The 21,107-nt window shown below is 65.5% G+C and overlaps 1 protein-coding gene across 4 annotated transcripts in view; it reads right to left on the bottom strand.

The window, feature by feature from the left end:
- Nucleotides 1-11,708, bottom strand: part of SBF1 (SET binding factor 1) — an 86,064-nt gene extending 74,356 nt beyond the window's left edge. For all 4 annotated transcript variants that reach the window (XM_072856315.1, XM_072856322.1, XM_072856331.1 and 1 more), the window contains exon 1: nt 11,542-11,708. In XM_072856315.1, coding sequence (XP_072712416.1) covers nt 11,542-11,596 — 55 coding nt within the window. In that variant the 5' untranslated portion in view covers nt 11,597-11,708. The remainder of the gene's footprint in view (nt 1-11,541) is intronic.
- Nucleotides 11,709-21,107: the final 9,399 nt, after the last annotated feature.

Below are 21,107 nucleotides of genomic sequence, written 5' to 3'. Positions count from 1 at the left end.
CTCACAGCTCCAAATACACTGACATTTTGCTCGGTAATAAAACAAACGCAAAGTTGATATAACAGTATTACAGGCACCGGAGATGGAAGAAGTCTGTTGAAGCAGTCCTCCTCTAGCCAAGCTCCTCCGGCCGAAGAGGCAGCTCTGTGGCTAGGAAGGTCTCAGATGCCAGTGGCACAAAACCACGTATGGAGACCTTTCTCCAGGCATGACGCAGAACAGACACACAACCTCCAAATTTCAGCCCAACACTGGGCTACATTGGACCGTATGGCACTTACACGCTCAGATACTTGCAGGCGTACGTCTTCTTAGTTACTGCTTAGCCAGCTTAAACATATTTTAATCTCCTCATCACGCCAGGCATACGAGACGCCTGAACCGAGCACCCTTCCAGAAGCGAGGGCCCTGAGCCGAGCACGACAGCGGCGGCACAGTCCCGGCACAGGGAGCTCCAGGGATTCGAGAAGCCCGAACCTCAGCCGTGCGCTGTGCCTGTTCCCCCTCCCCAAACACGGGCACACCAGGCTGCTCTCACCTGCCGGAGAGTGGGGCTCTGCCCTGCTCCCTCGGAAAAGTGTCCAATTGTTATTACAGAAAACTTAATTTCCTTCTAGAGCAAATCATGGCAAGAGCTGAGCAGCTCTCCAAATTATTTCTGTGCTTTAAGATACTGGCAACTCCTTTCTCTCAATTTCGTATCAGCTGCAAACATTAACAACATATGGTTCTCTCCCAGCTCGTTAAGGGAAGCTATAATTAACATCTATTCCAAAACCTGCTACAGTGGTGCCGTACTACCCAACCCTCCCCTGCGCAGTTTTGCATAACTGGTTGTTTACATCCTTCAACTTCCAGCTCACAAAAGCACCAGCGCTCCCATTGCTGCCGCTCTCTCCTGCGCAGCGACAGCAGCGTCCCTCGCTGAAGCGACTGCGCCTGTCCGGGGAGACGCAGTCCTCAACCCCTCCTCGGGCTGCGAGCACCCGCCGCTCAATTGCGCTACCCACGCTCAGCACGCATCTGCCAGGGCGATGTCTACGATTTCACTTCAGAATTCAAGTACCCCTCAAACGGAGAAGAGCACGAGCACCCCTCGCCTGTGCCCACAGCCAGGAGCAAACTCCACGGACTCCTCGTCATCACAGCCCGTACAGCTCGCTAATCTTGATTTAACCACGTCATCATCCACACTGCAGCTGTCCCAAGGAACGAGGCCGGGTTTTCCTTATCCAATTTAACATCTCGGATAGACCTAACGAACAGGAACCATCATCCCAAGACTAGGTGCCCAAGTTTAATCTCCAACACGGGCCAAGCAGGTGCACATGAAGCACGGATTTAACTGCCAGAGCCTGCACAGAAGCTTCCTCCGGTGCGTCTGTCGATTAGAGCTGCTCTGCGCGGTGAGGCAGCACCTGCTTTCCTAAGCTTTCCTAATGTCACCGCAGGTATTCTCACCCACGTAAACACCTAACACATCACTAGGCATAGTGTTTAAGCTCCTTGCCTCATTGATAACCCATAGGAGTCACTCCTGCAGATAATTACTGCATAAATCAGCACAGGTCTCATTCTTCTCATTAGGAAGGTAAACTGGAGCAGTCTATCTTTGGTACACCACACTTCGCCACACATATTGTCTGACCTCCTTCCTAACTAGGTCTGCTAAGTTCATGTTTATCTCATCCAGGAGCTTATCTCTCCTCATTTCTAACCACCTGCCTTTCCAAAGGAACCCCGCTGTGCCAGTCCAGCTGCTGAGCAAGCCCAAAGTGCCATCCAACGTACTGCTTTCTCACTGGCAACATTCATCCCGTGCATCTCAGACGATGTGCAAATCCACGAGAACCGCGGTTTCACTCATTTCTAAATACAACTCATGACGCGTCCCCTCGCTGGTACCCCTGCTGCCACCGTAGCCGCTCCTCCAGAAGAAGCTGAAGCAAACAATTGTCCTCCGGCTTCGCCCCGCTCAGCGCTGAACAGAGACGTTGTGTTCGAAGGCGAGCGCAGGACAGTATCCCCACTCTCCGCTCAGCAGCGGACGCGGCAGCAGCTGTGCTGACCGACTCTCCCACCCCTGCGCTCCCGCAGCCCGGCGGGGTAACCCCCAGCCGTGCCGGTGGGGCGGCCGGCAGGACGGAGGCAGCCGGGACAGGCAGAGACACGGGCAGGCAGGAGGAGGAGAGGAGACGTGCGCACTCTGCGCCGCGTTATCTGCCTGGGGTTCAAGCTCCTCTCGCTCGCCTTGGGAAGGTGCGTTTCCAAGTTCACCACTAGAACGATGCAGCTGACACCTCGATAGATGAAGACGGAGGTAACCAGCACCAAGTACCGCAACCGTGCTCACGCACTGCACTGGGACACAGCCGTCCTGGAGCAGCACACGCCACGGGGGCTGACACGAGCATGTTTATGCTGCAACAGCTGCCGGGGTGTCACAGCCAAAGGGGTACCTGGTCCTAGCACTGTCCCTTGCAAACGCCTGCCGTTTCTCCGCGTACCCGGCACACCCCAACGGCCTGACCAGGCAGGCTTGCACATAACGCGCTACAGGCTTTTCCAGGTCTCAATTAACAGACACACATCTCGGTTCTCAAAACATTAGATGCATGACTGCAGGTATCTAAAAACAAAACCAAAGCAAGAAATATTCGGGTAAGGTCCCCAAAACGAGAAAGCAGAAGTCTTTTCCCAGTCTAAAAGAGCAACGTTATCGCAGTTTTGGAGCAGAGTTGACTTGCCAAGAGGACCGGTGTGCACAAGGCTGCGGAGGCTGCGCACGCAGGCAGAGGGACCCGGACTCGCCCCGGGGTCTGCAGGAGCTGCTCCCCTCATCCGGAGAGCCGAGACCCAGCGGTGCATCACGGCTGTGATGCCCCAGATCAGAAGCTGTCCGAGTCTGGGGCAGGGTGAACGCACCTCCAGAAGGACACTGGTCCTTCTCTCTCGTCTTCGATGCCAGAGCAGTTCATCTTTGGAAAGGGTGCAACCCCGCCAGACTGAAACGCGCGGTTATCTGAGCAATGGGCACATTTCAGAGACCTCTGGTTTGGGAGGAAGATGCCGTACAGAGAAGAGGTAAGCAGCCTGACTAGCTTTCTGCTCCACTTCCTACACCTACCCACAACACACAAACACGTCTAACAAATAGAGACAGAGAGACTTGGTTTTTCCTCCCCAAAAAACTTCCTGCTGCATCGTCTTGATCAAAAAGCATTCAGAAACATAAAAATAACGTGCAAGACTATCCAAATCTCAGTTACAAGGCAGCAGCAGCTGCCAAATACGCAGGCTGTTCCCTGCAAACCGACACGTGGCACTTTTGAGCCACACCATAAACAAAAACCGATTTGACTCGGTGCGAGAGAAAGGCCTTTGCTCCTGGGAGACGAAGAGCCCTCACCCGCTGCTCTTCCACGTGCCCTGACCTCCACCGCCTGCCCCTTCCCACCAGTAACTGCTGCCACCTTCACCAAACCCTCTGTGCCTCCCCTTTTACCAGCTGCAAAACTGGAAGGGATGACCATGCTTTGGATATCGGAGAGATACCTTCCTAGAAGCAGAACAATCCCCGCCCCGAGGCGCTTGCAGGCTCTCAAATGTCTGGTTTGACATAACAAGAGTATTTAGTGGTCAAAAGCGTTATAGCCACATAGAGGAAAAGACAAGCAGCCCGGCCCCGGAAGGCTTCGTGCCACAATCACGGCGAGAGGTGGAGAAAAAGCTCCCTGGGCTCAGCAGTACCGCCCCACCGCTCCTCTGATCCCCCCAGGGAGTCCGGGGGTAACCGAAGCAAAGGGGTTTTCGCAGCAAACTTCTCCTCCGGCCCCGGCGCCGCAGTGGGAGCTGCCACGGGGCGCACAGCTGGGCGGCCTGGGGAACTCCAGGGCACGCTTCTACCTCGGGCCAAGTCTTTTTTGTTTGTGTTTTTAGCATCCATAAAACCACAGCTGCTTTTCAAGCCTAGCGTCCCAGCACTAGAAATGGGAAAATGAAACTTGCTGCAAAGTCTTCAGATTCCTGCTCAAACGGAGATAAATACGAGCTCAAGTGAGAGAAACAAAAAAGAAATTTGCAAAATTCTCACTGCAGTAAACAAAATATTACTAACAGTTAAAGAATCTGCTTACAACATATGTTTTAGACTGATGCTTCCTCCTCACGTTCACCCACTTTCCCGAAACCGTGACACAGGTGTTACACAGCCATGTGAACACCAGCTACCCTCGTGGCGACGGTCACAACAACAGGAATCTCTGGCAATGAAATCCAGCCGGCCATGGGAGAGTCTCCTCACCAAGGGCGAGAAACGGCTAGACCAGAGCGTTAAAGCTTTCATGCCAATTTATCCTGCACGGGTATTGCTCCAGGGCCAAAATGACTCATCCCACGCTGATATAAAATACATTTATTCCCCCATGAAAAAGGAGGCTCACCCAAGATGGGGTAGAGAGAATTTTCCATCTTAAGTGACATCGCGGGTTTACAACTTGCGGAGGTGAGCTGGTGGAAAGCTTTACACCGAGATGCTTCTTGTGCCGTATTTAGACCGTTTCAAAGCATCATCCCACTCAGTGACCTTTGGGAAACGGAGCTGCCGACCGCACGAGACAGCCACAGGGGCTCCAGCTGCCCTGGCACCTCCAGGAGAGGCTGCTGGCGCGTGTCGACCAAACCAAGCTCCAGCGGCTGCAGGAAACAGTCACAGAAAGAGGTACAGGGTAGGGAGAAGTGGTGGCGGGGAGAGAAAAGAGGCCTCGCCGTTCCTGCACAGACCGCAGCGGTGGCAAACAGGCACCTGAGCAAGGCCTGATGCCAGCCAGCACGCCATGGGCGCAGCCGCAGCTTGTGCACAGGCTGGCGATGGGCTCACCGGACCCTGCAAGCGCAAGAAGGTTTCAGAAGCCGCAAGACGATCGCCCGGCAGCACCCACGCAGGCGCTGGTGTGCCTGTGACGGCAGCAGCAGACAGGCTGCGGCTCTGCTGCCGGGACGGCTGGAGCGTTCACACCTATGCACTACCAGCATCACGCTGCTGGCCCGGCAAGCGGGGTGGACTTACACAGCCGTGGAGAAAGAGCAGCAAAGTCCACACGGCACACACGACGGCTTTTAGGGCCTGCTGTCTCATGAATCTTATGGCGACCACAGGATTAATCTCTTCTGATCTACAAAAGTACCTCAAGGAAACTGGAAGCGCTGAGACCTATCGAAGACAGGGCACTGCAGGGCTAAACCCACCACCCTATCCATCAGACCTGGCGCTGGCTGAAGGAAGATCTAATCCCGTGTCACTGTCAGGCATCTGACTCCCTAGTTTTTTTGATCCGCAGCACACAGAGCTTCTCTCCCTGGGCAAAAGTTCAAAGAGAAGGAGACAAGTATTAATAGAGCATCTGGGATCAGAGAAGCTGCAGTTCCCAGACCGACCGGCGCGGCTGGGATGCTGTGGCGTGGGGGCTGGCGGCCGCCAGGAGGAGGGTGACCCCCTTTGACAGGCATCCACGCTGACCGCTGCAATATTCTCTCGTTTCAAGCAGCCAGGTAACCGGACAGAAGACAGGCAGCTTTGCACATGGTGTGTACAGGGATTACATCCTCTCCTTCCGAGGTCCCCTCTGCAAATATTTATATAGCAAACAGAGCTTGCTGTTAGCAACCACTGGAGGCATTTCAACGTACGGGGTTTTTTTGCTAGATGTGCGCATTACAAGAACCCAGTCTGAGTCAAACCAATGAGTCACTTGGCCGGGTCCATGCACAACAGAGCGAAGCGTATTTTTACTGCCAGTTAGAAATGCCTCCCACCAGCGAGAGCTGCATGGACATCTTGCAGCAGCAGAGCGCCTGGCACTCTCAGGCTGAAAATCGACTCAAAACACCGGTGGGACAGTAGCAGGACGAGCTGCGAGAGCTCTCCTCTGCCCAGCAGGTTTACTTCAGCTTCTCCGGCTTCCAGCATTAGCTCCTCTCTCCGAGCACTGGCTTCAGCTGCGCAGCAAAAGCCCAAGAGGCAGAGGAGCTGCGAGCCCCTCGGAGGAGCGCGGGACACATCACGCCTGCGTCCTCGTTCCTCCGACCGTCTGCACGGGGCCTGCGCCGCCAGAAGCTGCATCAAAGACTTCACGGAAAGAGAGAGCACCAAGCACGGAGGCAGTTTCCTCTCAACATCCCCCCTTACCTCCCACAGAAGCTCAAAAGCAGAATTAATGTGCCCAAACCCCAGCCCCGACTGCAGGAGCAGTGAGGCATTCTGGAGGAGCTAAACACGACAGCACAACACCCCGTTCCGCGCAACTGCAAAGAAATACAGAAAATGCTGCAACCGCCCCAGCTCAGCCCAGGCCTCTGACCTCCGAGCAGCCTCGCCCACCTCCACCCTACCCCTCGCCCCACACGGAAAACCGGCACCCCTCCCGGGCTGTCCGGCCCTCGGGAAGCAGCAGCAATCTGATTTTTGGATCAGAAACGCCCGGGCCGGGGAGGGCTGGACAGCTGCAAATTCGCCCACAGCAGCAGCAGATCGCCAATGGCTTATTCAGAAACGCGTGCATTCTAAACCCCCCTGGTTTTGTTTGCTTGTTTTCTAAATCCCCACAGGGAAGGGGCGATGCCTCATTCAGTGCTCCACATAGAAAACTCTAAGATAAGCCCTTCATTCATGCTAAACATGTCTTGAAATTGAGCTGTTCTGGACTCTCGGGCCACGGGGGATACACAGAGAAAAACCTCTCGGATCCCGAGGCAAAAAGCAGCCAGAAGTCCTGGCTTTGCAATGCAGTCATTTATCTGCATCAACGATAAGAGCCAAGAGATTTTAAAACATCCATTTACAGAGAATAATGTGAGCAATCATGACACAATATGACAAACACTCACATATGAAAAGACCCATTTCCCACTGCCGGGCGCATTTAGCTCCATACGTTTACCCGGAGCCCCGGAAGCGTGCAGCCCCTCTCCCAACACAAGCACGCGGACGCAGGAGCTGGCTCGGTGCACGGCGGCCGCAGTCGCAATTGACCGGGGCACACGGACATCAGTGTCAGGCAGCCGCAGATCCTGGTGAGACAGCTCGGCTCGCTGCAGCGTGTCGGTGCTCTGCTTCCCTGGAAGCAACCTCTGCAACCCAGCGGCTCAGCACACCACAGCGTGGCTTGCAAAACTGGAGGAAAAGCGACTGGATGCCGGCCCAGCTCACGGTGACAGCGTCCAGCCGGAGGATCTCGCACTGTACTGCGAAGACACTGGTTTCACAGCCAGACAACACGTTTCTGGAAAGAGTGAACGGTCCTTTTCCTCGTCCTTCCACACGAGCAGAGGCGAGAAGAGACAGCGCTTCCAGCAGCCGTCGCGACTCTGCACCACAAGCCTGCGTGTGCCGGCGAGGACCGGGCCCCTTCAGGACGGCCACGCTCTGCACCAGGAGCCGATGCCGACCGTGAACCCCAGCAAACAATGCGGACACGCCGGACTCCACCGTGGCAGCACCCAGCACCTCTGGCCAGCCCCACGCCAGCTCCACCAAACCCCTCTTGCTGCCCCACTCCAGCCCATCTCTCTCACTTTTGGTTTTGTTCCCACAAAACTGTGCTGAGCTACGTCAACACCTTATGAGGACAGGCTGCGAGAGCTGGGGTTGTTCAGCCTGGAGAAGGGACGGATCCAGGGAGACCTTACTGCGGCCTTTCAGCACTTAAAGGGGGCCGATAAGGAAGATGGGGACAGACTTTTCAGTAGGGCCTGTTGCAACAGGACAAGGGGTAATGGTTTTAAACTAAAAGAGGGGAAATTTAGACTAGATATAAGGAGGAGATGTTTTACGCTGAGGGTGGTGAAACCCTGGCCCAGGTTGCCCAGAGAGGTGGTCGATGCCCCACCCCTGGAAACATTCAAGGCCAGGTTGGACGGGGCTCTGAGCAACCTGATCCAGGTGAAGATGTCCCTGCTCATGGTGGGGAGTTGGACCAGATGACCTGTAAAGGTGCCTTCCCACCCAAACCATCCTGTGATTCTACCTCTGGAGACGATGCAGAGCTACCTCACGTCCCACCACCCCAGCAGACCTTCCCCTTTCACCGTCCCCAACTGCAAACCCGTCCCTGCCCAACCGTTAATCCTACTGGCACACGAACTCCTCGGCAGCCGCAGCACCTCGCCACAGGCAAACACGTCTCCGCGGCACGCAGGCGTCCGGCTGCGGGCAGAGCAGAGCCCCTCCCTGCCCGTGCAAAGGGTCCCATCCAGCTCTCGCACAGCCGACTGCCGGGGCTGCTGTGCGGGTTTCCCCCTGCAGTGCTCAGCCCTGGTTTGTTTACAGCTGGCAGGGAGGTGCCGGCACGGCAGGGCCACGGCAGAACAGCCTGCCACCCAGGCTACGGCTCTGCCGAGACTAACCCAACCTGTAAAGCAATTAGTCACTTGCAGATGAGAGCAGAGTGCCCTTCCTCCCAACGTTATCTAAGCTCCCTGTAGGGAGGGGGAATGTGAGAACAGGACAGCACGCGGGGAGTAAGTGTTGCCATACCGATCCCAGAAATCAAGTAACTGGCATCAGTCAATCTCCGCATCCTTAGCGGACGGATCCTCGGGGTGCTCACGAGGGTTGGCACATCACTCAGACGTGCCTCTGACTTCAAACCGCCCTCAGACAGCTCGGGAGAGCACTCGGGCACCTGCAAACTGGGATGGGAAAGGGTTTCGCTGTAGCTGTCCCTGGCCAGAACAGACACTTAGAGGGTGCTGGCCAGCGTTGTCCTCTGGCAGAGGGTGCCCCAACTCCTGGGCACCTCACCCCAGCGAGGCCTCCTGCGACTGCGTTATCCCAGCAGCAAGGAGGCTCGGGCTCTGCAGCGGAGGCTCCCCATGGTGTCCTGGACACTGCTCCTCCTCGCCTCGTACCTTTGCCACGCTCGAGGAAGACAGCTGCACGTCTTCTGTCGACTGCCACCGACAGAGGTGCCGAATCCTCTGCCGTGCCACAGCCAGGGGCAAAAAGCTCACCCGAGCTGTGCAAAGCTGAGTGGATCACAGCCCCTTCTTACCACGGACAAACTCCCTCGGCTGCGGAGCGACCCTCGAGCCCTGAGGCAGTGCCGAGGTCTCCATCAACGATCACGGGGAAGCGGCGGCCCCGCAGACCTCAAGCAGCTTTGCTCAGCCGAAATACAACTTCGGAAAGGCCTGCAACTTTCACCCGCATCGCTAATTAAAGCAGGACTCCAGTCTAAAAGCACTTTGCTGGGAGCAGAGCTACTAACGCCGTAACTACGCCTTCTGGTTCGAGGGCCTCTCAAACCCGAGGCCAGCGGATGAGGTCAGGTAGGTTCAGGCTAGACACAGATGCATTTTTACTGGGACAGCCACCACCAGACAAGGGCCACAGCCGGCGGCGGCTTTTTATACTACCAAAACCTGCTAATGGTTTCCACGTCAAGGCTGGATGTTTTGCCACGGTCTGTACTAGCCCAAACACAAGCGAGTTCAGCTCAGTCCTGTGGCCTGTATGCTACGGATGAGATTTGAAATAAAACAGTGAATATTTAAGTCAGAGGAATACAATTCATTAATTGTGAGCTCTTTCCTTCCTAATCTCCCACTGCAATTAACCTCTTCACCTCAGAGTGCTGCCCATCTTCCCTGAATATAAGGCTCAAGTGACACCGGGAGGATGCGTGGCATGTGTCGTTCCTTTCAGAAACTCAGGTTTCTGAGTCTCGAGACAAGGAACACAAGACTAAAGCGCTCAGCTGCTCCATAAGCCCCATCATACCCAACCAGTTGCTAACCGCTACAAACCACAACCAGTTTTATGCTGCAAATATCAGCCACAGCTCGGTGAGGGAGGCCGAGATGAGCAAGAAGGTGCAGAAGGAAATGCTCAGAGGCCCCAGAGACAGAACGCAGAGGTGAGGCGAAGACGGTACAACTGCGAAGCATCGCTCCAGCCCTCCGTTCGCTCCCGGAGAGGCCGGCGCAGTCCTGGGCAGCCCGCCTCCTGCAGCTCTGCCCGGCAGAGTCCGACCCGAGGGCACCGGGGGAAGAGAGCAACTCCTTCCCGCTCCAATGCTACAGGACACCAGGGAAAGATGCCTGCAATAATAACAACACTACTAAAACACCCCGCCACGTGATCAGACACTACGCAGAAAACACCAAAACTCTTATCCGGGCTGCCCAAACGCCTTCCCAAAACTGGACCATCGAAGAGCTGCACGCCACGCTCCCCAGAGCTCCGGAACAGGGGAGACAGGACGGGCGGCGGGTGTTGGGGTCCCCCGGTGTGCCAGCACCGAGCGCTGCAGACACTCGTATCCGTACGACCGTGCAGCGGCTCTGAATGTTAACTGAGCTCTCAGCCTCAACAGCTTCCCCTAACAATCAAACCCACGGTTTAACAGGCGCTGCGTGGAAAAGGATTCCCTCTCGCCAGCTCCAAGCGCACAGTTAAAACAATTCCAGCCAACAGCCTCTTCTTCCGTGAATACGCAATTTGGGGAACGGACGCTCCCGGCGTGCGTTCTGCAAGAAAGTCCTTATTTTAGGTGAGCTTAACCTCATTGACAATGCCAGCAAAGCTCATTTTCACCACAACCAGTTGAGTGCAAGAGGGCAGAAGAAAGAGTCGTGGAAAGAGCCCCCAGGGAAATAAAACCCCACGAGCGAGACAGCCAAACCAGCACCTGAAGATAAGGACAGACGCGGGCCAAGGACAGAGGGACGAGGTCCTTACACAGACCTGCGGGTCGGGAGCGCCCGAAGCAGCGGGGTTAGACAAAGCCACCCCGGCACCGGCCGGGGCACGACGTCCCCGTCCGTCCCCGTCCGCGGGGGCTTTGGCCTGCCCCCGCGCCGCTCCCCAGCGAGCGGAGGGCAGAAATCCCCCACCCCAAACCACGGCCAGCCGCCACATCCGGAGCAGCGGCAGCTCGGCGAGGGCAGGCGGGCAGCCCCTGCAATTACAGAAACGGCAATTTAGCAGAGCCACGCGCAGACGTTTCTGGCCGCCGGTGAACGGGCAAAGGCAGGCGAGCCCGGGGGACGGGGCGGCAGGAGCGGCACACGCCCACCGCCGGCGCTTCTCCCCGGCCCTGCCGCGAGGGGCTTCCCGGGGGGACCCGGCCCGGGGGAAGCGGCCTGCGCGCTGCCCGCTGCCGCCCGGCCCTGCCCGCGCTCCCGCGCCCCGGGCCGCCTCACGGGGCGGGCGGGGCGGCCCCGCCGGGCCCGGCCGGTTGGAGGACGCCGGCGGCCGGCGGCCGCCCCCGCCCCGGTCGGGCCCCCCCCACCGCCGCCCGGTACCGGCCGCCGTCCCGCCCGCGGGCCCGGCCGGGCGCCCGCCACGTCGCGCGGGCGCGGCCCGCGCCCCGGCCCGGGCCCGCTCCGCTCCCGCCCCCCGCCGGCGCGGCCCCGCGTGGGCCCGGCCCGGCCCGCTGCCCCCCGCGGCCCCACGCGCGGCGCCGCCCGCGCCCCTCCCCCGCGGCGGGTGACAGCGGTCGCGCCCCCGCCGGCCCCGCGCCGCCCCGCGCCGCCGCTCACCGCGCTTGCCGGGGTCGTAGCCCACGAGGACGAAGTAGTCGGCCAGGCGGGCCATGGCGGGGGCGGCGGCCGCTGCGCCGCGCTCACCTCACAGCCCCGCCGCCGCCGCCGCCGCGCTCCCCGCCCGCCCGCGCGCCCCGCCGACCGCCGCCATCTTGGCCCCTCGCGCGGCCGGCCCGGCCCGCCCCCGCTGCGCCTGCGCTGCCGCCGCCGCGGGGGGCGGGACGCCGCTCCCCATTGGGCGCGCTGGGAGGGGCGGGGCGGGGCCCGGAGGGGGCGGGGCCGCGGCGCGGGGGTTCCCCGGGGGGGCCGGGCTGCGCCGGCCGCGGGTGTGCGCGGACACGCGTGTGCGGGGACCCCGGTGTGCATGCATGGTCGTCCCCCCCGGGTGTGCGCGGACACGCGTGTGCGGGGACCCGGGTGTGCATGCATGGTCGTCCCCCCCGGGTGTGCACGGACACGCGTGTGCGCGGACCCCGGTGTGCATGCATGGTCCCCCCCCCGGGTGTGCACGGACACGCGTGTGCGGGGACCCCGGTGTGCATGCATGGCCCCCCCCCCGGGTGTGCGCGGACCCCGGTGTGCATGCATGGTCCCCCCGGGTGTGCACGGACACGCGTGTGCGCGGACCCCGGTGTGCATGCATGGTGTCCCCCCCCGGGTGTGCGCGGACACGCGTGTGCGGGGACCCTGGTATGCATGCATGGCCCCCCCCGGGTGTGCGCGGACACGTGTGTGCGCGGACCCCGGTGTGCATGCATGGCTCCCCCGGGTGTGCACGCCCCCGCGATGTGCACGGCCCTGCGGTGTGCACGGCCCTGCCCCCCAGGCCCCTCCCGGGTGCACAAGGCCTCCCCAGTGCGCACGCCCCCGAAGTGTGCACGGCCCTCCCGGTGTGCACAGGCACCCGTGGGCACCGACCCCCAGTGTCCAGGGACACCCCCCAGCATGTACGATCCTCTAGTGGGCACAGCCCCCAAGGCGGGCTCAGCCCCCCATTTTGTGCAAGCCCCCCATTTTGCACAACCCCTCCGCTGTGCACAGCTCCCGGGCGTACAACCCCCGGTGCCCCGGTGTGCACGGCCCCTGAGCGTGCACAGCCCCCTCAGATGTGCACGACCCCCCACTACGCACAGCGCCCACTGGTGGCACAGCCCCCGGGTGTGCACCCCCACGGGACAGCAGCCCCCGGGAGGGACGGGACCCCCCACGGCCCCGGAGGGATGGGATGCTGGGGCGCGGTGACCCTGTCCCTCGCAGCCGCCCACGGGGCGCTGGGACGCGGGGCGGGGGGGGCTGTGAGCCCCTCGTCCCCAGGGATGGTGGGAGACGCCGCGGGGCTCGGGGCTGCCGGTGCAGCGCCGAACCTGCACCGGTCCGGCCGGAGCCAGGGTCAGGCCGGAGCCAGGGTCAGGCCTTCGGAGGGCCGGGGAGCAGGCCCGCGGCCATGCCGGCAGCAGGGCCGGGGCACCGAGTCCGTCCTGGCCGTCCCTGGCCCCGGCAGCTCCCACTGGCACCCGGGGCCCTCACCTTTCGCAGCCACCCCGGCACAAGCCCGGCTGCGGGGACGGGGCCAGGGGGACGCCACGTGCCGGAGGCGCCGGTGGCAGCGTGCCCCGGCACAGCCCCGCGGTGCCGCCGGCCTGAGAGCCGAAGCGCCGGCCGCGGCGGCAGCCCCTACTTGCAGCGTGGCCGTCCCGTCCCGTCCCGTCTCGTCCCGTGGCAGCAGCCGCCGCCGCGCCCCGGAGCTCCCCTGTGCCAGGGCCGGGGTGTGTGGCCGGGGGTCCCGCGGCAGGACCCGCTGCACGGCTGCCCGTGGCCGTGACCCTCCCGCGGTGAGCGGGGTCGGCGGGCGCATGCCGTGGCATGGCCGCTGCCGGAGCGGGGGGATGATTCATCGGAGAAAATCCCCGTTCCCACTCCCACGCGGGAGCGGGACGTGGGGTGCGTGCCGGATGGGGGGGCAGTTGGCAGCGCCCGGCCTCGGCCCCTGAGCCGGGCACGCGCTGCCAGGCCGGCCGACGGGCACCGGCGGAGGGAAGGCAGGAGCGGGTCAGTCCTGCCTGCAGGCAGCTGCCAGCCCGGCCGAGCCCGGCTCTGCCCAGCCCGGCGGGGAGCAGCGGCCCCAGGAGCCCCTCAGCCCCCTCAGCCCCTCGGGGCTCCCTCGGCCGGACCCCCGTGCGCCCGCTGCTCAGGGGACCGCGGCAGCAGGGGACGGGGAACACCCGAGGGCAGAGGGGACGGAGAAAAGGCGTATGGGACAGAGAAAGAGGGGAGGTAGAACTCTGGGAGGCAGAAAAAAATATATCCTGCCGGGTCCTTTGGGCAGGGGGTGCCGGGGCTGGGCCCGATCCTGCGGGTCCCCATGGGCAGGGGGTGCCGGGGCTGGGCCGGATCCCACGGGACCCCACAGGCTGGGGGTGCGGGGGCCGGGCGGGCTGGGCAGGCTGCGGCAGACGGCCCCTCCCCGGTGTCCCTGGGGTCCCCCCCGGCTGGGAGGGGCGCCTGGGGTGAGGGCACAGCCGGCCCCGGCAGCCCCCCATGGAGCGGGGTCCCCTCCGCACCCCCGCTCCCCTGCACGGCCCTTGGACCTCCTGCCGCCCCGGGCATCGCTTCGGGGTCCCCCCAGAGCCCCGCCGCCGGGACAAGCTCCGCGCCGGCGGGACCATCCCCAGCGCCACCGCCGCTCCTCCCGGGGCTTGTGCCACGCCGGTGGCAAGCGCTGCCGGTCACGCCGCGCGGGGCGGTGGGTGGGGGCACCCTCCCGGGGGTAAATGGGGATGAACCCCGGGTTATAACGGGGGTGTCAGTGTTTTCCTCCCCTTCTCTCCAGGTGCCCTGTTGGCTTCGCTTTCCGGTGTTGCCAGCTCACTGCGGCTCCCCTGCGCCCGGCTGCCCCGTTGGGCGTGGGGACAGAGGCAGCCGGGCACCCTGGTCCTGGGGCACCGGGTGCCTGGTGGCACTAAGCCGCAGGCGTCCCCATGCCGCCCAGCTCAGCGTGCCCACGCCGTGTGCCCGCGCCGGTGTTGCGCAGCCATCGGCCTCTTTCCCGGGCTGGTGCTGGGTCTGCTGCCGCTGTCCCAGCGCCGGGGCTCCAACAGCACCGTGCCGAGGGCTGCCTCCCCGACCCACGGGGCCGGGCGGGGGTCTGGCACCGGGGTGGCCGTGCCCACGTCCCCACATCCCTGCGTCCCCAGGCAAGGGGCCGGGTGCTGCCGCAGGCAAACCCTCCTGCTCTGCTGGCACTGCCAGCCCTGCCGGGGCACCCGTCGGTGCTGGACCACGGCCGGATCCCAGCCCAGACCCACAGAGGCAGCGAGGTGACCCCTGCGGCAGCCGGCAGACGAGGGGAGACGCAGAGCAGGCGAGACCTGGTGGGGACGGGACTCCGGGTGCGTTTCTGTGGGACGGCGACGTGGGGCCGGGGGATGCGCCGAAGCGGCCGTCTGACCAGCGGCAGGGCGGCAGCCCAGGGACAGCCCTGGGGAGCGGCAGCGGGAATCTCCCTACGGAGGGCAATGGCGGGGACGTGGGACCGGAGCGGTGCCGGAGGGTGGGAATGGGGAAATGGGGCTGAGCTGCCCTGGAACCAAGGGTGAGATGTGCATGGGGTGCGTCTTGCCCTGTGCCACGTGGAAGGGGCGCAGGGCTGCCAGCGACGATCGGCACCGCCAGGGATCGGCACCGGTGGTGATCAGCACTGGCAGCGATTGGTGCCGGCTGAGTGGGCCGTGGTCTTGCCCACCCACGGGGCCGCGGTGGCAGCGGGTGGTGCGGGAGCAGGGGCTGCACGGGACCTGCGGTGGCAGCGGCAGCAGCGGGCGCAGGGAGCCCTGCGGCACGGGGCATGGGTGCAGGGACAGGCACGGGGGCACGTGCACGGGGGACCCAAGGCACGTGCAGCCCCCAGCCGCCGCTGCGTGCCCGGGAGCCTCCCGGGGTCGGGCCATGAGCTGCTTCCAGCGCGGCTGTAACTCCCGGGTGCTCCAGGGCTCTGTCCGCAGCCCCGGCTCGTGCCCGCGATGTCCCTGGGGACGGGGCATCGATGTCCCTGGGGACGTGCCCGCAGCCGACCTGCCCCGACACCCCCCTGCCTCCAGCCACTGCTGTGGGGCCGGATCCTGCGGCGGGGCGCACCCGGCTGGGCACTCGCCGTGGCACCGCCTCGGTGTGGGTGATGCCGGGCCTGCGTCCTCCCCGCCGTGCCGTGGGCCCCCAGCCCTGCTGCGCCCATGGGTGCCACGTGGCCATGGGCTCCCTGTGGCCCCATGGCCACTGCTGCTAGAGGGACGCCCAGCCCCGCCTGGAGCGGTTGACACGGGGGCAGGGGCTGTGCTGGGGTCCCCATCCCTGTGGCGGAGGGCAGGGTGTCCCCAGGCTGCAGCCCTGCCCGGGGGTCTGGGTCCCAGGGCTGCCCCCCCCCAGCTCCCCCATGGGGAACGGCAAAGCCGGGATGGATCCTGGCCACAGCCCCCGTCCCCGCAATCTGCCGCTCAGGGCAGCCTCGGCCGGAGGCTGCGTCCACGTCCCCGAGCCCACGTGCAGTGGGACCCCCAGCACCCGGGCGAGCGTCCCACCGCTGCCTGCCCCGCACCCCTCGGCCAGCTCTCGTCTCACCAGCGGCGCTTTGTGCCCCTCTCCCTGCTTTCCCCGGGGCTGGACGCTGCTGTGGGGACACCAGGGACGCTGGGGACCCTGGGGATGCTGGGGATGCTCCCCGTGTTTGTGGGGCCGGAGGATGCGTTTCTCCCCTCTCCTGCCCGTTTCTGTTTCTGTGGCTGTTTCCCACGGCCGCGACGCAGCACCGAGTGCCGTCAGAGCGGCCCCGCCGCCGTTTTCCTGGCCGGGGGCACGGACCTGGAGCCCGTGGCTGCGTGCGAGCAGCGTTTCCCCGGTACGTCCCTCGGCGCTTACCAGCAGGGATTCGGTCTGACGGTATCTGATGGTATGGCTCGTCCCCGGCACCCCGCGCTCCTCCTGCCGCTCTCCCCATCACCCTGCGTCAGCAAACCCCCCCACCTTGCTTCCCACCCCGCTCCCCTGGCTCAGCAAGCAGCGGGGCAGGGATGCTCCATCGCAGGGATGCTCCATCCCCTCCCCCGGGATGAGGGGGGGGCTCTGCCCTGCGCCCCCTTGTCAGCCACCAGCACCCGAAACCTTTGTTTGGGTTTAAAACCCCCTGGGAAGAGCCGAGCGATGGCGGGTTCAGGCGTCCCTGTGCCCTGGCTCTGCCGTTCCCTCCCGAGCGGCCAGAGGAGCTGGGTCGGGGGGAGCTGGGGCCGCTGCCCGTGGGGCGACCGGCGATGGGGTCCCCGCCGTGCCCCCCTGCAGCGGGGGCTGCAGGCAGAGGAGCCCGCGGTGCCCCGGGCAGGGAGAGCTCTAGAAATGCTGCGGGGTCACAGCAAACCCCGAGCACCTCGGGGTGGGTGCATCCTCCCGCACCCTCGGGGGGCTCGGCACCCACGCCCAGCCCTATTGCGGGCGCATTGAAGGGGCCGGGGGTCCCGGCCACGCGTGCCCTGCTGGGGGGCTCTGCCCGGCTGCTGCTTGGCCCCACGGCCCCCGGACGGCGTGGGGATGCGGGCAGGGGGCCGGGAGGGCGCAGGCAGCGGGAGCAGGCAGGGAAGCGGGGACGGAGTCAGGAGCGGGGCCGAGATGCTGTGCATGGTGCGGTGGGTGCCCAGGGGGCTTGGGGGGGGGTGGGCGCGTTTCAGGTGGCAGAGCCCTGGCCCCAGGACACCTCCATCTCAGCAGGGCGAAGTGCCACGAGCGGCCGTGGTGCAGTGGGGCGTGTGCGGCCGGTTCCCTCCCTGGCGGAGGCCGCGGGCAGGTTTCCACGTGGCTCCTCGGGAGAGATCCCCAAATTCCCAGCTCGGAGGGGAATTCCCCAGCGAGCCCTCCCCAGCACGTCCCCCCAGCGCACGGCTCCCCGCCGTTGCCCCACGCGTGGGGGTCAGCCACCGTGCGGGGGGCTCTGCCGTGCTGGAGGGGCTCTGCTGGGATGAGGGGGCTTCGCCATCATAGGGGAGCTGTGCCACAACGAGGGGTGAAGCCACGACGTGGGGCGAAGTGCAGCACCCAGGCGAGGACCAGGAGAAGCCCCGGGTGCCCCGGCGCGAGCGCGGGTGATTCAGCGCGGCCGCGGCAGGGTGCCGCCCGTTCCCGCACCCATTGCTCCCAGCCCGGCAGTTGCGGTAAAGGCGTGTTTACCTTCCTGCTCACCTGCGTCACGCGTGGCCGTGGCGCTGCCGGCCTGGGCAGAGGCTCCGTGCCTCCGGCCCCCCGCCCCGGGCAGCCCCCATCACCACCCCACACTCTGTGACCCCCAGGCGATGCTGCCGCCCTGGGGAACCGGGGGGTCCCGGGGACCGTGGCCATGAGGGTCCCAGCGGGGCTTGGGGATGGGGTCCCTCGGCCTGCAGCCCCTGCCCGGGGGACCTCGCCCTGCCTCTCCCCCCCACCCCTCCTGGGACGCAGCGGGTGCTCGTGGGCCGTGCCGGGGGTGCAGCCCGCCCCGCTCCTTTTCCACACACCTGCCCCCCAAAAGCACTTTTTGGTGAGCGGGAGACAGGAGCGGAGCTGCGGCCGCTGCCCTCAGCCCCTGCCCTCCCCCGGGGCCTCAGCCAGGAGGCAATTAAGCTAATTGAAACGCAGCGATTGATTCCCATGGCTGGAAGCCAGGCTGCCGAGGAGCAGAGAGGGAGAGGGCAAGCGCTGCCCGTCCGCAGCGGTCAGCCGGGGCGATGGCAGCTCCTGGTGCGGGTCCGGCTGCGGCACAGCCCCGGGTGCGGGTGAGCCCGGACACCGGGTTACCGGACGCAGCGGCAGCGGTGCGCTCTGCCGCCACGGCTGCAGGCCGGCGGCCGGATCCAGCACACCCGGGTGGTGAAGCAGGACCCGGGGTCCTTCCCAGCACCCAGCAGGGGCGATCCCCCAGGGAGGGCAGGGAGACGGGTTCTGCCCTTGCTGCGGGAGCCCGGGGGCTCAGCCGTGCCTCTGCCGTGTGGGCAGCGTGCACGCCTGGAGCAGGGGCTGGTGGAGAGACCTGCTCCTGCTCCTGGTCCTGCTGCCGCTCCTGTTCCTGTTCCTGCTGCTCCTGCTCCTGCTGCTGCTCGGGCTGCTCCTCTGCTCCGCAGCAGCGCCCGGAGCTGCAGAGCCGTGCCGTGCCGGGGGTCCCGGCCGAGCCCCGGCCTCCCGCTCACCCCCTGCTCCCCCCCCACCGCATGGGAAGGGGCGACCGGCCAGCGAGGGCTGCTCCCCCCAGGAACCGGCATTAAGCAAACTCTGATCAGCCAGAGCCCCCCTCCTCCTGCCAGGCTCACGCCGGTGCTGCCAGCACCGGTGACCCGGGTTTGTCCCCGGGGTGGCAGCGGCTGGTGCTGCCCCGCACCGGGGTCCGGACAGGGACCTGCACGGGGTCCCGGGAGGTGCCTGGGGGCGAGCCCCGGCCGGGACCCCGGCATGGCACGGCACTGCCCGGGGTTTGCTTGGGAGTGCCGGCACCGTGCCAGAGCTGTGCCAGGCCTCAGCCCCGGGGACCGCAGGGTGACGTCCCACCGGAGCACGGCGCACGGGGATGCCACGGTGGCGGCGAGGTCTGGGCGGGGGTTCGGTGCATCGGTGGCCCAGGGCAGCGTGGGCCGTGCCAGGGCCGTGCCGGGTGCTCGGCCCCGCGTGCCCCCGCCCGCAGCTCCGCCGCCTTGTTTTCGTGCTGGGCTTCTCTCTCTCTGGGATAATCCAGCAACAAACAAGCGGAAGAGCCCGGCACGCCACAAAAATTCCCCTCGGGAGACGCGTGGAGAGCCGTGGGCCGCGGCGCTTGGGGAAGGCTGGGCCGCTTCGAGCCAGGGCTGGACCAGCAGCCCGGCTCGGGGGGTCTGTCCCCGCCGCCCCCCGCCCCGTCCCCGCCGCCCCATGATCAGGTGCTGCCACAAATCCCCCTGCACGGGGACCGGGTGTTTGAAGCCTTTGTGCCCGATAATGCGGAAGAATCCCAGCGATTCGGAGCACGCGGAGGCCCCCGGCCCCTTGGCCTGGGGAGGCCGCAGCGGGGGGGGGGGGGAGTGGGCAGGGGAGGGGGTCCCCTGGGGCCCGGACCCCGGCTCGGGCACCCTGGGGTGCCGGGGGGTCCTCACGCTGGCTCCGTCCCAGCAGCCTGGGCACCACGGACACCCGGACCCCCGTCCCGGAGCAGGAGGCAGGGGGTCCCGGTGGCAGGGGGTCCCGGTGAGGGGGTCTGGTGGGGACCCCTCCCCTGCTGAGCTCTGGCTGCCCGGCTCGAGGAGCGGCACCCCGGGGCACCCGGAGCCCCCAGCGCCCGCCACCCCCCCCACCCCGTGCCCGCCGGGCACCGCCGGCAGCGGCTCCCCACCGCCCCCGGTTCTGGCGAGCTGCTTCCCCCGCGGGGGAACGCCGGGACTGGCCTGACCTCCGCGGATTACATTCCTTAATTGTTTTAGAAGGCCCCATGTGATGTTTAAAAACATTAACCTAAATTAGCCCTGGGAGAAGGGGCGTGCAGGCGCACGTCCCCGCAGAGCCGCTCCAGCCCCGCTCGAGGCCTGGGCCGGCTGCCGCGCCCGGGGGTGCCAGGGTGCTGCCCCCGAGGGGACGGGGCCCCCGGGCAGCGTGGGGCAGCGGTGGGGGGGCTGGCCGAGCTGGGGGCACTGGGCCGCACTGGGCTTCCCCGCACAGCCCGGCGAAGGGGAGGGAGGCGGCGTGGCCCTGGCCCTCCAGCCTGGGTTTGCCCCCCCGCGCGTGGGGAGCGGCGAGCGGAGCTGGGGGGCTCTGCCCCCCCCCCCCCCGAGCTCCTCGGCTCGGCAGCGGGGCGCAGGACCGGGGTGTCGGGGTGCCCCTGGGGAGGGGCCCTGCGCCCCGGGGTGCCGCGCGGGCGGGAGGCACGCAGCGTGGCTTGGCAGGGCTGAGCGTGGCGCGACGTGGCGCGGCGTGGCTGCCGGGGCCTGGCAGGGCCCAGCACCGCCTGGCCTGGCCCTCGCCGCCGCGGCCGGCCCCGGGGCGCAGGGGCTGGGGACAGGGCTGGGGGGGGTACCCCAAGACCCCACATCAGCCGCAGCACAGATTGCCTGGGGGAGTCCCCCAGCCCAGCCCGGCCCCATCCCATTCCCCCCGGATGGGTCCCCCAGCCCCATCCTGGCCCCGTCCCAGCCCCCCGGATGGGTCCCCCAGCTCAGCCCCATCCCATCCCAGCCCCCCGGACCTCTCCCCCGTCCCATCGCAGCTCCATCCCATTCCCCCGGACCAGTCCCCGGCCCCATCCCAGCCCCCGGATGGAGTCCCCGGCTCAGCCCCATCCCATCCCAGCTCCCCAGACTGCTCCCCCAGCCCATCCCACCCCCAGCCCAGCCCCCCGGAGGGGTCCCCCATCCCGGCCCCATCCCAGCCCCCGGCCCGCTCCCCAGCCCATCGCAGCCCCATCCCTTTCCCCCCGGATCGGTCTCCCAGCCCCCCCAGCCCATCCCGGCCCCCCCCCCCCGCGGCGGGGGTGCGGGCGGGGGGCGGTGCGGGGCCGGTGCGGGGCTGCCCCCGCCCGTGGCTCCTCCCGCGGC

This window comes from Ciconia boyciana, chromosome 1, assembly GCF_034638445.1.
Source record: "Ciconia boyciana chromosome 1, ASM3463844v1, whole genome shotgun sequence".
Classification (NCBI taxonomy): domain Eukaryota; kingdom Metazoa; phylum Chordata; class Aves; order Ciconiiformes; family Ciconiidae; genus Ciconia; species Ciconia boyciana.
Note: the sequence above shows the minus strand (reverse complement) of the source record. Positions and strands in the feature narration are given on the sequence as shown.